General features: G+C 34.3%; 3 protein-coding genes across 4 annotated transcripts; 1 reads left to right on the top strand and 2 right to left on the bottom strand.

The window, feature by feature from the left end:
- The first annotated feature begins 1,116 nt into the window (after positions 1 to 1,116).
- Positions 1,117 to 5,924, top strand: LOC133316125 (L-Ala-D/L-amino acid epimerase). 2 transcript variants are annotated; one of them, XM_061517838.1, is made up of 7 exons: positions 1,117 to 1,687; positions 3,409 to 3,519; positions 3,618 to 3,834; positions 3,981 to 4,314; positions 4,441 to 4,502; positions 4,615 to 4,687; positions 5,660 to 5,924. In XM_061517838.1, coding segments are annotated over exons 1-7 (1,350 nt in total). In that variant the 5' UTR covers positions 1,117 to 1,135; the 3' UTR covers positions 5,661 to 5,924. The 2 variants fall into 2 exon arrangements, with proteins under 2 accessions (XP_061373822.1, XP_061373823.1); XM_061517839.1 differs by lacking the exon at positions 5,660 to 5,924 and having other exon boundaries at positions 4,615 to 4,688.
- A 1,806-nt stretch (positions 5,925 to 7,730) lies between these two features.
- Positions 7,731 to 13,685, bottom strand: LOC133316114 (kinesin-like protein NACK1). The gene is made up of 14 exons (XM_061517825.1): positions 13,601 to 13,685; positions 12,445 to 12,735; positions 12,211 to 12,300; positions 11,850 to 11,950; positions 11,555 to 11,671; positions 11,300 to 11,381; positions 11,158 to 11,225; positions 10,994 to 11,053; positions 10,784 to 10,908; positions 10,143 to 10,341; positions 9,954 to 10,064; positions 8,594 to 9,622; positions 8,176 to 8,498; positions 7,731 to 8,058 (listed from the first exon to the last, which is right to left on the bottom strand). The coding sequence occupies exons 2-14, from the start codon at positions 12,671 to 12,673 to the stop codon at positions 7,731 to 7,733; spliced, it is 2,862 nt and encodes a 953-aa protein (XP_061373809.1). The 5' UTR covers positions 12,674 to 12,735; positions 13,601 to 13,685.
- A 1,061-nt stretch (positions 13,686 to 14,746) lies between these two features.
- LOC133316123 (uncharacterized) lies at positions 14,747 to 20,950 on the bottom strand. Its single transcript, XM_061517837.1, has 6 exons — positions 20,274 to 20,950; positions 19,746 to 19,960; positions 17,528 to 17,816; positions 17,360 to 17,445; positions 17,120 to 17,211; positions 14,747 to 15,664 (listed from the first exon to the last, which is right to left on the bottom strand). The coding sequence occupies exons 1-6, from the start codon at positions 20,562 to 20,564 to the stop codon at positions 15,417 to 15,419; spliced, it is 1,221 nt and encodes a 406-aa protein (XP_061373821.1). The 5' UTR covers positions 20,565 to 20,950; the 3' UTR covers positions 14,747 to 15,416.
- Between the last annotated feature and the right edge of the window lie 548 nt (positions 20,951 to 21,498).

The following is a 21,498-nucleotide window of genomic DNA, read 5'->3' as shown; positions in this document are numbered from 1 at the left end:
TTGTTGCTATACGTAAAGCAGCCGCAGAAATAATTTTACCTTGTTATATATATATATATATATATATATATATATATATATAGACGTAGGATCCTTAGACACCAGTGTCAAATTTGAAAATTGACACCTCATCTGAAAGTCATTAGATCAAAAAAAGATCAACGACTCTGATTTGTAAGCATGTGACACCATTGATCTAATGGCTCTCAGATGTGGTGTCAAATTTCAAACTCGACATTGATATCAAAATGATCATACCTCATATATATATATATATATATATATATATCACAAAAATATGTGACTCGGGATATGTTATTTTACTAGAGAAGGATATTGTAATAACTAAGTTGTATTACTACTATATTACTACCAATCAATCTCACTGTTAGATCGATTATGTTGATCCAACGATTATATGTATTTCCATCTTTGTATGGTTATGATTCCACATATTTAAAGTGAAAGCATTAAATATGAGAAATCATAACCATACAAAGGTGGAAATAAATATAAAATATTAATTTGAAAAATCATGGTCATACAAAGATGAAAATAAATATAACCGTTGGATTAACATAATCGATCTAACAGTGAGATTGATTGGTAGTAACTTGGTAATAATACAACTTGGTTGTTACAATTACAATATCTTTCTCCTATTTTACTTACTTTTTTTTTTTGTCTATCACTCTAAAAGATAATTAGATCAGAATCTTAACTAACATTTATTTTTCTCTCTCATCTTTAAATAAGTAGAATAACCTATCTCGTGTGATTCATACTTTCATTTTTTTAGTAAGACCCACGTCATTTTATATTTATAAAATGAGACAAATTATATAATTTAAAATCACACACGCACTATTCTCATACACTAACCCCATATACTAATGACTTGCCGTAAACTAATGGCACACACACTACAAACAAAATAGAGGCAACAATTTAAAAATCAGCGTGGTATCATGTTACTCAAATGTTTTTTAATTTAGACCGTAATAATTGAGGTAACAACTTAAGAATTCAAATATAGAATTCCGACCAAAGCAACAAAGATTTAAAAATGGCAGCTACAGAGACTTCTTCACCAATCAGAATCACAACCTACTCCTGTTCCTAAATTTTCAATCCTATGTTTCAAACTCTAAGCTGCAGAACACAACACCCAATGGACTCAACTGTAATCCATGTAAAGTCCCTCTGCAACAGTTTCCTCCTTAGTTCTCCTACCCTTTTCACCTATAACCCAAAGAACTTCAATTCCATCACATTCACCAGGAGGAGCTTTGCCAAAAAGTCTGGTGCTTTTTCCAAAATCATGGCTTCTGCTACACCTACAGCAACACCCATCACCTTTGGGTTCAATAATTTGATGGAAACCTTCACTGTTGATGTGCATAGAGCAGAGAATAGGCCATTGAACGTGCCCTTGATTGCCCCTTTTACCATTGCTACCTCAAGATTGGAGAAGGTGGAAAACGTGGCCATTAGAGTTGAGTTGAGTAATGGTGCTGTGGGGTGGGGTGAGGCACCAATTTTGCCTTTTGTTACTGCAGAGGACCAACCCACGGCCATGGCCAAGGCTTCTGAGGCATGTGCCTTCTTGTTGAGATGCCCTGCACTAACATTGGGTTCCATGTTGGGGGAGATTGGTGGTATTCTCCCAGGACATGAATTTGCTTCAGTGAGTGAGATTAATCTGTGTCTCTCTTCTTGCACTTTTGAAATTGACATGGCCCCCCATTTTTTGACATGACCCTTTAATATACAAATTCCTTGAATTTTGAATGAAAGCTTTAATTTTCTACAAATTTTGAGAAAAAAATTAGACCTTCAATTTTAGCTTTGTATTTTATAATATTTACTTGATTGACTTTTCCCTTTGTGTAATTTTTGTTTTCCGCATATGCTTTGGTTCTTTTCTTTACTTGATTTTGAGAAAATCTTTTTACATCCTTGCTTGTTTTAAAGTTGCTAGCTTTTTCTGTTTTGGAATCAATATTGAGATAGTTAAAAAGAAAGAAGGAAAAAGAGTCTTTTCTTAATGCTTTCGTTTTAACGATCATGATCTCTATTCAGGGTTGGTCTCGGAGACCAAAACTGGGCCAAGGATTATGACAATGTTGAGAATAAAGTTATTATATGTCTGGACTCTGGCCCCATGAAATTCTGCATCATTTTATATGTGCTTCATCTCCAGCTAGGTTGAAATTAAAGATCTTTCTAATGAAATGGATTGGCTGGTAAAATTAATTTAAGAGAATTTACCAACCTCATAAAACTAGTTATTTGTCTACAAAATCTCATTCTAAATTAGCCAAGAAGATTGTGTTTGCCCTGGAGTCTGGACTAAGTCTTCCAGGGCACTCTCAAGTGTAGTTGCCAACTTGGCATAGTATCATTTCTCTTTGTCTGATTTTGTTTTCTGGGGCATTCTTCCCCTGATTCTGCAGTTGCTCATGGTTAATTGTAAAAAAAAAAAAGGACCTAGTTGGGTAGAATTAACTCTATGGATCTAGTCATCTTGTACACTTCTTTAATTAAAACTAATTTTTGTTAAAAACTTTTTTTTCCTGATCAGTTTCGATTTCAGATGCTATTGAATCAGTTATCATTAGATTGCAAGTTTGTGAAATACCCTCTTAGTGCTTGTTTTTGTAGAAATTTCACTTTCAATCTACCTCCACAATTTGATCTTCACACTTTTGGAGTAGAGTTTTATAAACATTCAGCATGTTGCTTCAGCAACTTTGTTCTCACCATGCTGGGAGCATTGCCCAAAACAACATGCAGTACGGTGAGAAAAACAAAAATTTATGGTACTACCCTAGCATTGCTGTGGATAAAAGCTGAGGTACTGGGTACTTGGAATGGCCAAGGGAAATGACATATTAAATTGGTTAAAGCAGCTCAAGATTGTTAATAAGAGTCTTATAAATATCAGAGCATTGATACACTATCGACAATTGCTGTCCTTGTTCATGTTTTTTCTTTTTTATTTATCTTCAGAGTCTCCTTCATTTTCCAGAAGACTCAGATTAATTGACATTAGTAATTCTTTGGCATTTTCCATAACATTGCATTTAACCTCTTTTCTCCATCTTTATTTTATTTTACGAAATTTGTTATTACTTTTTTATGGAGAAGCGCTCTTGAAGTTGAGATTTTGCAGTGAATATACTTAAAAGGATTCATAAGAAATTCATGTTAGCTTTGGATGTTTTACTTTATTGCTCTTGAAGGAAGAACTGACTAATATATGAATAAGGTTGTAAAATTATAGCAGGAAACTACATCTTTTAGGCATTGCAAATTCTACTACTTATGTTTTGACTTCATTGAATTTTCTTAATAACTGGCAGCAGAACATTTTTTTTTTCTCATGGGGTCTATGTAATATTGAAGGTTAGGGCTGGGGTGGAGATGGCGATAATTGATGCTGTAGCAAATAGTATTCGTGTGCCATTGTGGAGGCTTTTTGGTGGGGCTTCAAATACCATAACCACTGATATAACAGTTAAGTTCTTATAAATGCTTATGATGAAAATAATTTTACAAAAATAAGTGAAGACATTATCTGATAGAAATAAGTCTAAGCCAACTTGTATATGCAGATCCCTATTGTTTCTCCAACTGAAGCAGCTGAATTGGCTTCTAAGTACTATAAAGAAGGATTTAAGACTTTAAAGCTGAAAGTGGGCAAGAATCTGAATGCAGATATAGAAGTGCTTCAAGCTATTCGTGTTGCCCATCCTGAGAGTCAATTTATTCTCGATGCTAATGAGGGCTATAACTCTGAGGAAGCAGTGGAAGTTCTTGAGAAATTACATGGTTAAAAGCTATACAGTTAAATTTTTTTCTCTGTCCTACATATATGATCAAATGATTGCACACATGCACCAATATACCCATGCAACTCTATTGCAGTATTTTGGGCAATTTGGCTAGGAACTTAGATTTATTTTTTTGTATTACAGAAATAGGATTGACTCCTGTTCTGTTTGAGCAACCAGTTCATAGAGATGATTGGGATGGTCTTGGATATGTTAGTAACATAGCAAGAGAAAGATACGGAATATCGGTTGCAGCTGATGAGAGCTGCAGAAGTTTAGTTGATGTTTACAAGATAGCCGAAGGGAATCTTTCAGATGTCATTAACATTAAGCTTGCCAAAGTTGGGGTTGTGGGTGCCCTGGATATCATTGAAAAGGCAAAAGTAGCAGGATTAGATTTGATGATTGGTGGTATGGTTGAGACAAGACTAGCTATGGGTTTTGCTGGCCACCTTGCTGCTGGCCTTGGGTGTTTTAAGTAAGTATCATTATATTTGAAAAACTTGAGCCTTTTTTCAGTTTTTATAACTTCAAATTGTTTTACCTTTGTATTGTTCACCTGGTATTTTATTAATACATTTAAATATTGCAAATGCTTTTGTAGGTTCATTGACCTAGACACACCACTTCTGCTGTCAGATGATCCAGTTCTTGAAGGCTATGAAGGTATGCACTGTGTAATATCCATATATTGCTCCTAAATTTTAGGTTTTAATGTAAAGAGTGGTTTGATTGATCTCTTTGCAGTCTGATGACACTAAGATATTTCTTTGAACAGTTTCAGGTGCCACTTATAAGTTCACAAATGCAAGGGGACATGGTGGATTCCTTCATTGGGACAATATTGCTTAGTAAGTTATGATTTTCTTGCACAATACCAACTCCAGTTAGTGCAGCATAGCTGCCAACATATACCAGGTGATTCCTGGTATAAGATTCATGTGATAAGAATGATATACACCTTAAAAAGAATTTAAGCTGTTCAAACCTTATACTTGGTTGGAAAGCAACATAATTGTTAAAAGATATAAAAACAATCTTAGACTCTTTACCTAATAGCTTAAACTTTTAGGAGAGATGGTCTTTAATTTGGCATCCGAGCTTCTATTACTAAGTGGTTAAGAGTTATATTGTTGTTGGCCTGTTCTTTATAATTAAGTTGAATTTTAGCACAATATAGAATGAGCCTGTCCCAATACGAGCTTCAAGCCCTCTTGAAAATAATAAACCTGAGGTACAAACTTGTTGTAAAGAACCAATTCAACCCAAAAGTTTAAGCTAGTGGGTGAGGGTTTTTTAATGGTTTATCCTATTCTCTAACACGCCCCCTCACAAGAGAGCCCATTGAGTTTGAAAGGTGGATGATGTATCAGGCCCAGCTTACCTGTGCTAAGAAATTTCACAAAAAAAATGGGGGGAGAGCAACTAGGATCGAACCCGTGATACCAAGACTCTGATACCATGTAAGGAATCAATTCAACTCAAAAACTTAAGCTAATAGGTGAGGGTTTTATAATGGTTTATACTATTCTCTAACACTTGTAAAGCCAAAATTTCCAACTACTCACTTTTTATCTCAATAATGACAAAGTACTTCTTTTGGCCAAATGGAGAAAATGATGTTTTGAAATTTGGACATTGATGGTATCTGTTAAAAAATGTTCTTCATTCCAACGAATCATATTAAATGTTTGTATTTTTGTATCCATATCATGAAATTATTTGTTTTTTTGAGCGTGGATGATGGGTCATGATCTTACTTATCATGACTTTTATTATGCACGCTACCTTCATTAATAACATCTTTATTAAATTATTTGCAGACATTAGAAATGTTTAAGCGTAAATGGACAAGTTGGTCAGAAGGTCAGACCCCACAAAGAGCTATCTAACAAATGAATAATAATCGCAGAAGGGCTTAATGCATGAAAAATAAGGTGTGCAGTTATGATGTCTATGGTGGTAATTACAATAACAGTCATTAGTGAATATTTGTTGTTCAGAATGAGTAGCTAGCTACTAATCTACAATTGCTATGTATTTGACGTTTTCCATTCCTCCCCAGTTTCTGGACAAGAAAAGAGGTCTTGCACCGATTAGTAACTAGTTTAACTTATTCAATGGATGCAAGTTATAGTTTACATTTGCAAATCAGAATCATGGTTTATTCTATATTTAATTTCCATTATAATAGAATAATACTAATTACATACCAGTACCACTGCTTTGTATGTGAGTGTTACACACAGAGAGAGAGAGAGAGAGAGAGTTGGTGAGAAATATATGGCTGAACTAAATGGGGTCATCTTAATTAGTATGGTCATGTGAATTTTCTTTGGACAAATCAGAAAAGCTTATTTCACTGCTTCCTTTTTTTTTTATAACACACTTAGTTGCTGTGACTTGCTAATATAGTAAATATACATGTGGTCATATGCCAGAAATGGAAGAACATCTTTGATACTACCATCGCATTGAATATTGGGTACGACTCCCTCCCGTTCAAAATGAAATTACATATTATGTATTTCGGAGAATACATAGGTATAATTTTTTTTCTGTCATTCTTCAGGACACGTGTTATATTTTTATTGGACGAATGTAGGTATTACGGTAGTATATTAGAAATTACGGAGAAATGGGACATCTACTAGTAATTACCATTAAATTCTGTGAAACGCCAATCCGTGTGCGTGTGAACCACTTGTGACAACTGGAAGGGATTCTAAAAAGGATGCTACTGTTCATCAAAAAATAAATAACTCAATAACTAAATAAATGAAAGTTTTACATTCGAGTTGTACCCCAAAAAATGGAAAAATAAATAACGAGCCCGTAGTCTGTTAGCAGCATTCATGTTAAATGACATCTTTCAAATTCACCAACAGAAAAATTCTGCATAAATACTTAAGACTAACTAGGAAAGAAAATCTGGTATAGGATATCCAAGAATGAAGCCCAAATACTTGAACACTGATTTCATGTGTTAATTTGTGCAATGCAAATATTGATGCTATTTCACAAGTTGATGTTTACTATACTAATACAATCAAAGCAACTGCTTGGATATACTCCATTAGATATAGCATCTTTTATTAACTTCTTTTGGAACTTAAACCACATAAATTATCATTAATGATGTAGCAATTTATAGTAAAAAATATAGTGGTGAAATTAACTTGGAGTTTGGTCTGAATTCCTGATTTGGGAGTAATTCAAGAGTTCCTTGATATTAGAGTTAACTTTTCTTATCAACCCCTCGTTGTTTACTATCAAGTAATACTTGTAAGCTAAACAAGTGAGACTGCAAAATCTCACGGTAGAAGACAGATTCACAGGGTTAAAAAATATGTACGAAAAATAGTAAAAATGTTGCAAATTGTATTTAAGTATCTTTTCCTATGTGCTCTTTTGACTTTTATCTGTATATTGGACTTCATCTTGTCATCCATGAACATCGTCCACTTTTGCAAAAATTTCTTTTTTTTTCTTCCAGAGCATAGTCAATGGGTGGAATTTGCGTGATAATTTATTGAGGTGGAACATCGTCCAATTTTCTTCAAAAGGATTTTAATAGTTCTCAATTTTTGTGATTTTATGGCCATCACTTCAATGAACGCAAGTTTTTTTTTTTTAAGTACATATTGAACGCAAGTTTAGACCTTCAAGGGTCGTAAAATAGATATGAAATTGCAGTCATTAAAACAAAATTGTCGCCAAAATTGAATTGCTTGCAAGAATCACCTGTATCTCTGTTTATGTATTGGGTGCATACTAATGAGAGAAAAACGTTGTCCAACTCCAAAATAATATAATGGTTCCTTACATCATACATAATACCAAAATTAATTTCCATGTACAAGATTTAGTGGTACTTACATCAAACATAATTTGTTACAAATTTAGAAAGTTTGTTATGTGATTCCAGCCCATTAACCACGGCCTCTTATCAGTTGGAAGCACAAAATTCAGTTCAAACATCTCCTTTGACATGTTGCCTCCTTCACAAAAGCCCACAAGCTTTGCAACTATTTCAGCACTCTCCTTTACATGATGGGGATCTTGAGGATCTGTCCAGAGCTTGCTCACGAATTGCATCCTCCTCTGCTTCCCAACAAGTGGGACATCCCACTTCATGTACAATGCATCCCTCTCCTCTGGCGTGAAACGTGATGTCAATCTCTTACCAAGGAATTCTCTTTCTCGTTTCAAGGCTGTGATACTGTATATTATAAAATTTATAATCAATAAAAAAAAAATCCCTTTCATAAATTTCATTTAGTGTTGGAAAATAGATAAATATAGATTGATATAGAATACAAACACAGAGAGAGAGAACCTTGATGACAACGAGGTAGTTGGTTCATCCCCAAAATGAGCTGGGGTTACATTCCCAACTTCTGCTAAGTGCTGTTGCAACCACGTCAAACGCCTTAGCTCAACTTCTATATATATTTGATCAGCTTGGTCTCCCTTAAACAACAAATAAAATTGGGTCCTATGAATTATGGAGACAAAACAAGCATCCCATAATTCAATTATCTGCTGTCGCTGCTCTCTAAATGTTATTTGCCATGAAACTTGGGGTTCCTCCAGTTCACAAGCATATTCCTCATTTTCTATATTGTGGCCACTTGCTTCATTTGCTTCAAGCTCAAGAACCTATATAATGCAAACGAAAGGAAATAAGTGAAAAACTAATGGCAGCACCTAATGTGAGGAATTCTGGCAATGCAGGAATATTTTTTAGTTCATACCTGGCAAACAAGTAACTGCTTTTGGTATTGCAATTTGGCAACGCGTTCCTTCAATTCCGTGACATATGCTCTTATACTTCTTACATTCTCCTCTGCTGCATTCTGAAACATTTTCTGCATTTTCTTCATGTTAACTGAACTAGAGCGTTGATAACCTGAATTGTTTTCCTTGGACGAAACGTCTCCACCTTCACTCTTTGATGGAGTCTCCTCCTTCTCAGACTCTGGTAGATTCTCACTCAAAACAATATCTTCATTCTCAGGAGCTCTATTTTCAATATCAGATTCCAAAACTTGCAGTGTAGCTGATAATGGTGAGCAGGGAGAACTTATAATATTTTGCAGATTGGCAGCATTACTTGAAGCCAAAGGAAGCAACCTTTTCTTTTTGTGTTCCTTTTTCTGCTTAGGCGATGCTGCACCATTTAGCTGTTGATAATTGTTAGGGAGAGACATCACTAGCTTGTCTATAGACCTTTGAACATTCTCAAGCTGTTGCTCAAGATTTGCAATTGTGCTTCCCTGTGAATGAAGTCGAGTAATTTCTTCCTTGAGATTAGCACTGACACTCTTGTTTACAGAAACCATGCCTCCAACTTCAACTTCCTTGGGTGTAGACCTAACAACACACATTTCCCTTATTTCAGCTTGCAGGTTTGCAATTGTCTCAGCTGCATCTTGGTTACCTAGTCTATGATATGCTACTTCCTTTTGTAATACTTCCAAAGCTCGATTAGCTTCTTCCCCCAGTTGCTCCTGGAGTTGCTCAAGTTTGCGAATTTCATGCATAAGGGTAAAAGGAGCCATAGATGATTTTCTCATCGACTGCCTTAATGCTTTGTTTCTTACTCTCTCTGGTTTTGGTGATGATAGTGCACCAGTGTATGAGAGGCACTTCATGACTGATAAATGGGGTGATTCAACTGGATTTGAGACCTGCTGGTCCACCTGAAGCTTCTTGCGTAACTCGTCTGCCTGAGATTCTGCAAGATCTCTTTGGTTTTTCAGTTGTTCAATTTCCATCTCCATCTGGACATAATTAGGTCAACTCAGAAATCGGAGAATATGAAAATATTATTTCTGATAATTCAGATACACATAGGTTAGATTTATACAAAGTAGCCTTGACAAAAAAGGAAATAAACTAATGACAGATCCCATGTTTTTTGGGATTTCCTAATTGACTAGAAAATACAATTAACTCTGCCTAATTCTAGGGATGCATTCTGCACAGAATAGAATATTCCTTAACATAGATAGTAGGATTAGATCACAGTTTTCCAAAGGTAACAACATTCAGTATAATGGGAACATAATCCTGTATTATGGTATTATACATGTTCCTAATAATCAGTCTTACCTGCTGAATTTTGAAATCCTTTTCCCTTGATTGATCAGGAGTTTGCAGCTCTGCCTCTAGCCTAGCTACTTCCTTCTGTAAATGTTTAACTAGCTGCTTGTCTGAAACAAGCTTTGTATAGCATAGATACATTTTTTTAGTAATTTTGAAAAAAAAAAAAAAAAATCAAAGTGATTTTGAACTAGTTACCATGTTAACTTGAGCATTATTTGTTACTTCCTTTGCCCGGGTAGCAAAGAAGAGAGTGTTTCGCGATTGTTCTACATGGCTTAGTGCTGGACTCAGAGTACAAATGATGGCAGTGCGTGCATTCCCACCAAGGGAGTGCTGCAGTATACGTGTGAGCTTTGAATCTCTGTAAGGTATATGACCATTTCTTTTTCCAACACTGCATATGATTATATGAATACAAGCTGTCAGAAGAAAGCACATCACATTCTGTTTGCCTCTGATAAACTATTAGGCCTTAATTCCAATTAATTAAAGTAAAAGTCAATTAATGATACTATTTAATCTGTATTTATCTTCAGTTAACGATAATATGCAAGCTGATAAAAAAAAATTAGCATCAAAAAGTGATTCTATATTACGCATGCATGCGCACATGCATATATATAGAGACACATATATAGTCATGTAAGAAAATGGTCATCAGCTTAAGCAAATGGAAAAATGGTAGAAAGATATTTTCTTTATTGTTTTCCAATTTCAAAGGTGATTTCTGTGAATTGAAGGACAGGATTTGCTGAGAATTGAAAAGGACACGGAGACTACTAAAGGCCAGAAAACTGACAAAACTGTCTCATAAAAGAGTAAATATCGATTATGACCTAAGCTTCCTGATCACAGTGGTAAGAGTCATCAGACTAAGATTAATATGGCAGCCTTCTCTGAGTCTAGTGCCATCTGCTTGTGTCTGTGCAGTCCTCTCACTTCCAGCCAGATCAACGAAGTTCTGCAGCCATTGACGTGAGTTTTTTATTGTCAATGAAGAATAAGGTATGCAATTAGAAGTAAATAAGTATGAAACTTCAATTTACCAGAGTTGCAACCAAAGATCTCACACAATCTGAATTTTCACGAAGTGTACTTTGAATTGTCTGCAATATATATAACAAAAGGAAAATAAAGATGTTTCCATATACCCCATTATTAGTTGAGTGTTGATAAAGAAGAAAAGAGGATTAAATGTAGTAAAACTAACCAGTCTTATTATCTGGTGAGACCGTGAGCTGTTATCATTTAGAGCAGTTTCACCAACCTGCCTTTGAGCTACCAAACAAAAGAAAGTCATTAACTCGAAAACATGTGTTAAAATGTAAGCCAAGGTAAGGTGGTTTTCTTACCTTCACAAATAGAGATCAAATGTCTCAAATGCTTGTCATCATTCGCTGTTTCTTCCACTAATTTCTCGACCACAGTACCTTTCTATATGCAGGTGATTAAAATATCAACTTAGATTTTCAGTGAAAGTAAGCTATTAAATTGCAAGCTCAAAAGAAAACTAATGAGGAGAAAATTAATTCAATGAATTAGGAGACCTAATCTATTCTGAAACCGATCTATTTAAATAAGATCTGAAAAGGCATTTCAAAGATTACCTCGGGATCATCTAGAAGCTTCAGATTGCGACCAGATTCCAAATTCAACAAATCCCTAACATTCTCATTGTATATTTCAAGTCCAGATATTTTTATGGTGAAATCTCTCTCTGGGGTCTGCAACCGTGAAAATATTAGTTTTAATTGAATTTGAATAACTTTCCAAATCATATCTAATCATGGATTCCATGAGTGAGAATAACTGAACGGAGCATTATTTCAATAAATTAAGAATCAAAATCTCCAACCAATGTTGACTACTAGCTATATGGCAGGCAGTCTAGGCAAAACTTACACTTATTATATGCTTATATACATCATTGACAGCCTTCTCTGTTATGCCTCTCATTGTGTATGTCTTTCCACTGCTAGTTTGTCCATAAGCAAAAATAGTTGCTGCAATAAAATAAATACGCAATCATTGTGCAATGCAGAAACACAAACCATAAGGATAGTTCCTGCTTAACATAGTACCAAAACCATATGACAATATGGTCGGAAGTTTAATTCTTGACACCTTCATTGTTCACACTTCAAGCGCAAAGTGCTCTTGGATCAAGCGTATGTTAGAGATTAAAATAAAAAACATTATTACACCTCCACCAAACAGCTGCTTTAATGAGAATTGGTTCAAACAGTTCAAATATATACAGTACCATTAATGCCCATCAATGCAGACAATGCAACATTCTTAACTCCTCCATCATATACTGTCTCAGTCAAACAAGCAGGACCAAAAACTTTATCTGCACAGAGAAAAGTAACATGAAAAAATATTTAAAATCTGATGAAATTATCTCTCACAAAAGGAATTGCTGATATTAAAAAAAATAAGAAAAATGGAACTTTGAATTGATAAATGAGCAAGAAAACTAGTCAGGATTTGATACCAAAAGTAAAAGAGGTTGGTTGAGGTGCATGTTCATGTGCTGGTGGTTTATACACGATCATATGATCATCAAGGCAATCCCATGCCACCTGATCTTTAGCCAAATGCTCCCTTTTGTTCAAAGGCCTTAACCTTACTGTTACCACGATCTTCTCTTCCCTAGCTCTTGGCCCTCCTGGGGTAGACACGGGGCTTCTATCTATCTTTGAATTTGGTGTTCTGACAGTCATCTTCTATTCTAGGAGCTAGAAGTGAAGCAAAGTCAAAAGTGAACAGCAATGATTGTGAACCCCTGCAGGCAATAATTGAGCTTCTTTGACTACTAAGCACCAATAATTCACCATTTTTTGTTATCCAATTTTAAATGATTAGAACATCCCAGATCCTTGCCCCCGCTTAAAAGAAGATTTAAGAGAACAAAATTCAGCTAAAATCTTCCACATGCCTTCTGCTAGATCAAGTTTAGATCTTATCCCCCACTTTTATATGTATCATATTAATTAATTAAGCATGCCATAATCCAAAAAATTTATGCAGGCTTTTCTAATAGATAAAGCCCATTTTGAGCAACTATATACAAGTAACCAAAGTACCAGAATTTTACGCAAAGTAGGGGGTAAATTTCTTGAAATACTTTCTATAAATAATAATAATTATTATAAAAACAATTTATACATGGCTCTCTGACATTCTCTTCTGTATATTTCTTAGACAGTCATCTACCTGAGTCCTAACTATTGTTCAACATTAGCATTGACGTGAGATTAAAAGAAACTAATTCCCATCAAAGTTATAGATTCCCAGTGCTGTAACATGAATTGTATCAAAGTTATAGATTCAAAAAATTTCAAATGCTTTGGATGCTAAGCCCTTCCTCAGTCGATATCAAAGACAAGATTCCAAAAAAACAATAACAGACTAAGTGATGACGAGGCACTAATTAACTCAGAAAAAGAAAATTTTGTCGTAATGTGAATTAACCGATTCAGCGATCATGAACAAACCAGAACTTTAAAAAAAAAGAAAAAAAGAAAGAAAGGAAAGTGAGTGAGTAAAAGATTACAGAAATGGAAATTGCCAAGGTGAGCGTGATAAAATTGGAAAGCTCATGAATGCACACAAATAAGGAAACAGAATAAGCTAATCACGTGGATCACCAGTTTGTTTAATAACTTCTTCTTTAACTCAGATCCGATCCACAGTAAGAAGAAGAAGAAGAAGAAGGTGAAGGTGCAGATTAGGGCGTGAATGTAAAGAGAGAAAACGGGAAGAAGGAGAGCGTCTTGTTCCTTTGAATCAAAACAGATTAGGGGTGAGTGTTGTTGTTGTGTCCTTTGAATTTTGAGCAGGGGAAGGGGACCCCTAACCCAACGGCTACTTTCTTCTTTTCTGCCTATTTTTAATATTTTGTTTTATTTATTTTCTCCTGACCCAAGGGTTTTATTTTATTATTTATTTTCGTCCATTGATCTCACTCGTAGAAAAAAAGTGGGCCCCGGGTTTCAAGATCTAAGTTTTTTTCTTTTCCTTTTTTTAAAAAAAGGAAAATTCAAATTTTAATTAACTTATCCTCCTATGAAATGACAAAGGAAAAGACCGGAATGAATTATAATGTTTTAAGAAAATTATATGTATTACCTGATGAACCAGAATCACAATATTAACCTATTATTAACATTAATAGATTATAAATTCATCGCATAATACGCAATATTGAACATATATTTATGAAAAAAACTATTCTGATATTATATAAAATTAATTTTCTCTTTTACACATTTTTCGATAATTATGCAACTTTTTTTTTTCAAATGGTAGGACCCATATATTTGTCTCTATGACATAAGATAACTTATATCTTTTAACATGAAATTAATAACACTCTATATTTATACACAACTATGCCAAGATCGCTATGTCACCCCTTGTTGACTGTTTCTCCTTTTTGTAATTTTGTTTCTCATTTATTATTATTATTATTATTTCTGTTCTTTCACCCCAAGGTATAATTGAATCTCTAAAAGCAAAAATAAACTGTTAAAACTTGTACATAGCACTGGTTTATAAGTGGGGAGAAATTATTGAGAAATAAACAAAAGGGTTTGTTTATGAAAAAATGTACTGTTTAACTTTTTAAAAATAAAAATAAAAATATAGGATTATACTTCTCTTGCTGGATGAGTATTTATATTCCCTTTAGTTATGAGATTAGCATTTTCCTATGAGCAATGCACTTTGTAAGATATCAACTAACAATATAGCTTTTCTCAACGATGTATATAGTTCTCAACAAAATACTCCCACCTTCATCGAGCTAATTATTAACATCTTAAGAGTACAACAACAACAACAACAACAACAACAACATATGCTTATCCCCCACTAGGCATCCCAAACGATTAACATCTTAAGAGTGTAACACTATTTTTAAAAACTACAAAATATTGTACAGTGCCATCTCCTCGCCTCTCACCAGAGCAACATGATAATCCTCAGAAAAATTGGGCCTTGGTACACTGCAATCTGAGTATCTTCTAAATCACAACATCAATATCTGTAAATATTCATGTCTTAAAATTAAAGGGGTCTCAACCATTATTGAACTGAAAAGGCTTGTACAGTCTGGCTTAATCCCACATATCCTCCCAGTGAACCTGTTTGCCATAGCCACTTTTTATATCTATCTTTTCTCCCTTTTCATTAAGGCCCTCCACTTATCTGATAGTTTTTCCCTCATATTAAACAACTTATTTTATTTTATTTTTTGTCATTTTCACTTTAGCAATCTCTATGAATTCTTCGCTTGAGATCAGCTTCATCTTTGTGCTGCTTAGGCATGTTTAGCAGTCCCCACGCCAAACACAATCTCTACAGATGTTGGACTTTTTATCAAGTTTGCACCAAGCAATGAACGCAGAATTTAAGTCTTAGTTTTACCCAAGAGGATGGAACTGACATGTCATCTCATTCAGTTCATCTGAGGTGCGTGCCATGTGATTTAAAGAACTGATAATCAGGGTGATTCACCTGAACTAGCCTTAACCAGTTATCAGCAGTCTGCAAGAGGGAATTCACTAGTTGACTCTCACTAACTCCTTTTTTCATCAAAATAGATCCCTTTAACTTATAGGAAGCCATTGCAAAAGTAGGTATGATAATCTTTGGTATCCCATCCACCTCACTGGGATAAACCAGTGTTGGAGCCTGAGTACGACCACTTCCTGCAAATTGTAATCAAAAGAAATATTTTGAAAATCAATTAGTCCATATTGCATCAAATAGACATTGCATTTCACGTTTTTGAAAGAAAGCATTATTTTTCCATAACAGATGAGATAACATCAACCAGCAAGTTGAGTAATGCGTTATTAGAAGCAGTTTCTGTTTTTCCATATTTGTCAATTTCAAATCACAATATGGTTTTCCCAGAGTATCATGCTTCTATCAAATCATCCTTCACTGAAAGATTAAAAAATTGAAGTTACAAATCACTTGCATTCATTCTGTTCTCAGCTGCACAGTTGACAGCAGGATACTGCCAGTTCAGACAGAAGTTCTGCAGAACTGCCCTCAGATGCTGCCACCTGTGCAGGTGTGAGCAATGCAGTTGTAAAGTATGTGTATCTAGATTTTCCCAAAAGATGATATCCAAAAAAAGGAACATGTACTAAGGTACTCTTGATAAATAAGTTAAAACTTAAAAGTACAAGCTGTAAGCTAGCTTGAAGAAGCTCGGTAAGAAAGAACTTGAGCGTAGTACAAGTGACCAATACCAAGTTCAGATCACATTTTGGTCAAAACATTGGTAAAACTTAAATGCTAAGAAGAAAATCCAATCTGCATAGCATCAAAGCCTCCTGATAATCTACAATTTCTAGAATTGGTCTTGACATAATTAGAGCAGAAAGAAAAAATATCCACCTCGCTCTTTAAGCAGACAGAATTTATAGCACTTATTTCAATGCAAAACACACACATACACAAAAACATAAAGAAGAATATGATATCTGCATTTATAAGAGTGATTTGAGGAAGCTCCTATTACTCTTTAGAGATAAAAAAGTCAAGTGAAAGATTAGAAACGCAATTCACTGAATACATGCTATTGGAACAGATTCCCATCTTTCATATTAGTTGACAAAGGGAATATTATTTTTAAAATGTTCTATTTCTGACAGATATTAAAGGGGAAAAGGAAAGAGTTAACCCCAATTTTTGTCCTCCAAAGATACAGTCATCATGACTTTAGTACTCATAAAAAATTTGTCATCAATTTAGTCACTTAATCATGCAAAGTATCATCAAACCGATCCTTCTTTGAAAGTCAAGGAGAAATGAGAGTAATGGAGTCCTAATTTATGGATAATATTTTGCATGATTGAGAGACTAAATTGATGACACTTTGCATTATTGAGGACCAAACTATTGTTAAAAATCTTTTGGAGGACTAAATTGGTCACACGTTGCATTGTTGAGGGCTAAATTGATGACAAATATCTTTCAAAGACCAAAGTAATGACGCTTGTATCTTTGGAGGAAAAAAATAGGGGTTTACTAGAAGGAAATAATCTAAATATGCACAAGTACATCTAATCTAACAATATTGAGCCAAAATGAGTGCTGTATAGCTAAGATGCCACTGCAGATCAAACGTAGGTTTGAAGTTCCATAATTACCTGTCAAGGGTGTGTGGAGGGTATGGTATGTTAGAAAGCAGGTATCTAAATGTTTTAATGTTGGACCTGTGGGTATTCGATATATAGGATACCTAGAAAATGACATAAAAATATGTTAATTCACTTAAAGAAAAATACAGCATTAAAGCATTAGATCAAATCAATCTTGCAAAAAAAAAAAAAAAAATTAACAAAAAGAAAAAAAAGGAAAAAAAGGAAAGAAGTTAAGCAATAGATCACCATGCCACAGACATCCAACTGCCTGGCAGTAAATCACAACTTCTCAATGACCTGAGGGCAGGATAGTGGTGTGCAAGATCTAATATCTGTCCAAATATTATAAAGTATAAGATGGACTGTTCAGATCAAGGGTAAATAAGACACACATTAATTAAGAGCAGTAATTGCCTTGTCAGTCAGCGGTTCACGGTTATGAGGAGGATCTTGTTCCAAATACTCAAAAAGCAGATCTTGAGGATTCCCAGTTTCACTGTCATCACTAGAAAAGCCTTCTTGCACAGTATTGTGTTTATCATGCATAGACAGCCTGCTCATTTGAAAAGAGGCACCACCTGTCACATATTGACTTCTTCTATGTGCTATAAAACGTTCAATCCTTTTTCCATATTCATAATCACTGCTTCCTTCACTACATGAATCTCTGTAGTAATCACCATCACTATCTTCACTGGTATACCTAATGACATAAGAAAACCAGATCTGGTTGGCTACAGGCTAAAGCATAATAGCAATTACTTTTGTAATGCTTGTGGTTTATAATTGCATAAAAGTGGGGCACAATGAGTTAACATATCACAAAATAGAAAGTAAATTCACAATTACAATGACTGCGTACAGGAATCAGTAGCCAGAGAGAGAGAGAGAATAAAGAAAGAATAAAATAAGGTAAGAAAAAAAAATCCAATATATTGAGATCTAAAATGAATCACTAGTCCATAAAAAGTCAAAATCAATTGATAGTACATGAGGACCAAATTAGAACAATAAATTTATATTTTTAAATTTTGAAGTGTGCTTGGTAAGGGTGAAATATGGATAGAATGCAGAGGAAGAAGTGAGATTTGATAAAGATATCAGACACAACACGCATCTAGATACATCACTTACCTGCACTCTTCTAGTTCAGTTTTATTTCTCCTGTTTTACTTCTACCATACACATTACATAAGAGAACAGATGAAGCATTACAAGGAATCATATCAAATATACGAAGAGAACTCTCAATACCCTCAAATACTGTGCCTTCAATTACCTCAAAACCCATAAAAATTTTATTCACTCTTCCAGCTGACAGCCGATCTTTTTCAACCAATCATATCTAGCAGTTAAAATAAAATCAAAACATGAGGTGCTGCAAACTGCCACTAACCAATTACAGTGTCAAACTTTAGTGACTCTCCAACCACTTAACACATTAACTCATCAATTAATAATAGTGCTACTGAATACTGTCACTTGAAACTCACAAAATCTAATTTAAAAAGCAACTTGCAATGTTGTAACCCAACAAATCTGCTACACACGAATATGACTTCATTACAACAGAAACATGTCCTTCATTAACAGCTTGGACATTGAATAAGTCACCAAAAGAAGGGAAACAAACGCAAGCACATAAAAATATAAGCAAAAGATAGATCTCACACATAATAAGTAGAATATTTTTACATGAAGAAGTTCAGGATCAATGACTATTAACTAAGTGTTGTGTGTGTGTGTGTGTATATCACTAATATCAGTAACCTTAGTAACTTTGTCTTAAATTCCGCCTAAAATGGTTGGAAAGTAAAAGCATGAAATCACTTCGTGAAAGAATGACTTCAACAAATTCAGTGCTTTAAACTTTAAAGCACAATCCCAAACACTTCTCCCCAAAAGTAATCTTAAGTAGAATTAGACATTTAATCCATGAGTAAAATCCTAAAATCACATGACTAATGCTATTCATTCTTCTTTGTTAGGAGGGAAAAGTAGGAGGATCAGAATCGATGCTTAATTAGTCCAAAAATCATAGGAAGAGAAGTGAAAATTAAGAAAGATTTACAGAACAGATCAAAATGAAATGGTTATAATTTATAAACTAATATATTTGAATGTTTTACACATTTCTTTTACAAAACCCCAAGTTACATGTATAAAAGTAGATACTAGTAATCGTAACATTCCTCTTAAGGGTAAACAAATGTCAATTGAAAACAAAAAAAAAGAGTCAAACCATCTCATTTTCTATTATAAACAGTTAATAATATCATCTTCCTCATTTTCACCATTTTGAACTCTTGCAGTTTCAATGTCTATGGCAAGCATAAATTTATAAAGACTAAAACCATATGTGTATTTCTCTTTCATTTACTTTTCACTTTTTCTTTTCACCTTTCAATCCGCACTCATAAAGCATAATCCAATACCACTTAAAATCCATTTAACTAATTTACCATATATATATATAAATAGAAGTATAAATCAAACAAATTACAGAGAGACAGAGCAGAAAAGCTGCATCTATCAACAACTCTACCATGTTTCTAGTGGTTCGTGTTGTCTCAAAGTTACCAATTCTCATGCACATATAAAAAGAATGATTCTACATGTTAAATGCCAATACCTTGGTTTGGCACTGGACTTCTCAGCAGTTTGACCATATAGTTGAATAGCTGACAAATATGGAACATAATATTGAACAACAGATTCACTTTGATCAAGTAGCAAAGGGACTCCTGCTCCGTATGCACTCCATTCCTTAAAGGATTCCCAGAGATCATTCAGGGTGAAGTAAGACTGATACTCGACATCACAAGTCTTCCAACCCCTCATTGTTGTCTACACCCACAACAAAAAATAAAAAAGGAGTCATAAACCATACAGTGATAACAAGAATACCGAGAAACAAACTTTGTACCCGTCTAATTATAACTAAGTATGTAGCTGAATGAAAAAGGGTGAAAGTCATGAAAATTATATGTCCTAAACTTGTCAGCAGTTATATATTCAAAACCAGACCAGATGAAAACAATCAACACTCAAAAGAAAATACATTTGCAACAAGTGTTTCAGCATTTTTAAAACAACCCATAAAAGAGTAAAATTATGGGTTGAAGAATAAAAGGAAAAGGAAAGATGGAATTAGATCAACCTTAGAGAAATACTGAGCTGGGACTAACGGTGTTGTGGACTCCAAGAACCTATCAATATTACTAACAGACTCCACAGAAGGACAAAGAGTTGGTTTTGTTGAGGAGTACAAAGATTCGTTATCCTCAGAAACATCAAGCTTGTTCTTTGGAGTTGAATTTTCACTTTCATTTTCGCCATTCTTGGCTCTCTGAGCTTGTTTACGCTGGTTCTGGTTCTTCCTTGCCTTCACCGGAATGTAAAACCGATCCTCACTACGAACACCCCCAAACTGCAGTGCAGTCCCCAGCATTTTCCAATCTTTTTAACAACTATCTTCTCCTCCGTTTGGTCACTGAGAAAACGGAGGAAAGTATCCAAAACCCAAAATAAAAGTCTTTTTTTTTTTCTCACACTTTTGATTTTCCCAAAAACAAAGAAACCCAGAAAATTTATTATCGCTGGGGTTGAGTTATTGGAAGAGGTTGTGACGATCAATAAGGAGAAACCAGAACTGGAACACTCTAATTTTCTCGGGAAAAAAAGAAAAGAAAAGAAAGGAAAGGAAAACAGTGTGTACCGAATCGGAATCGGCAATGGAAGATAATAAAGAAAAGGGATGAAAGAGAAGATTGGAATGATTGAAGGCGAAGACAAGAACAGTGAAATTGAAGGAAGGAAAAGGAAAATATGTGAAGGAAAGAATAGTGGGGCAGAGGAAGAAGAAGAAGAAGAAAAGCTTCAAATTCAACACTCTCCTTTTACAAGTTACAACAAAACAAAACAGAGAAAAAAGAGAGAGTAGATAATCAAATGTTAATTCCTAATAATTGTTACTGAGGTTTTAAAGAGTGTAATTTATTGGTCTAATTAATCTTTACATTAACAGGCATTGGTTAACGTTCAATTCAATAAAAAAATTATTCTTGGACATTTTAATTTAGAAATTAGAACAGAGTTAGGTACCACTATAACTACTTTCACACAAAAAAAAAAACTAACCCCTACATCATCATAGAAACTTATCATCATATAGGAATACACATCACTATTACATTTGTTCCAACTACAATGTCAATACTTCTATAATAAAGTCAAATAAAATACTAATAGTTTGTCTCATCATCCTATAATTAATCTTTACCTTAAGATTCATTTAGTACCTACTCACCTACGGCTGCGTGCAAAAAACTATTTCACTTTGTTCTGATCTAATACCTATTTTTTGAACTGGTTTAAATACTGAC

Source organism: Gastrolobium bilobum, unplaced genomic scaffold (genome assembly GCF_033153095.1).
Source record: "Gastrolobium bilobum isolate Gb01-03AN ecotype WA unplaced genomic scaffold, APGP_CSIRO_Gbil_v1 utg26468, whole genome shotgun sequence".
Classification (NCBI taxonomy): domain Eukaryota; kingdom Viridiplantae; phylum Streptophyta; class Magnoliopsida; order Fabales; family Fabaceae; genus Gastrolobium; species Gastrolobium bilobum.
Note: the sequence above shows the minus strand (reverse complement) of the source record. Positions and strands in the feature narration are given on the sequence as shown.

Excerpts from the sequence above, each read along its gene's own strand:
- LOC133316125 (XM_061517838.1), top strand. The coding sequence starts at position 1,136 with ATGTTTCAAACTCTAAGCTGCAGAACACAACACCCAATGGACTCAACT. Across the intron at positions 3,835-3,980 it reads AGTTCTTGAGAAATTACATG|AAATAGGATTGACTCCTGTT; the intron begins GTTAAAAGCTAT and ends TTTGTATTACAG. Across the intron at positions 4,315-4,440 it reads GCTGGCCTTGGGTGTTTTAA|GTTCATTGACCTAGACACAC; the intron begins GTAAGTATCATT and ends ATGCTTTTGTAG.
- LOC133316123 (XM_061517837.1), bottom strand. The coding sequence starts at position 20,564 with ATGCTGGGGACTGCACTGCAGTTTGGGGGTGTTCGTAGTGAGGATCGG. Across the intron at positions 19,961-20,273 it reads CAGCTCAGTATTTCTCTAAG|ACAACAATGAGGGGTTGGAA; the intron begins GTTGATCTAATT and ends TTGTGGGTGTAG. Across the intron at positions 17,212-17,359 it reads AGTTGGATGTCTGTGGCATG|GTATCCTATATATCGAATAC; the intron begins GTGATCTATTGC and ends GTCATTTTCTAG.
- LOC133316114 (XM_061517825.1), bottom strand. The coding sequence starts at position 12,673 with ATGACTGTCAGAACACCAAATTCAAAGATAGATAGAAGCCCCGTGTCT. Across the intron at positions 10,909-10,993 it reads GATCTTTGGTTGCAACTCTG|AACTTCGTTGATCTGGCTGG; the intron begins GTAAATTGAAGT and ends CAATGGCTGCAG. Across the intron at positions 10,065-10,142 it reads ATAATGCTCAAGTTAACATG|CTTGTTTCAGACAAGCAGCT; the intron begins GTAACTAGTTCA and ends TGCTATACAAAG.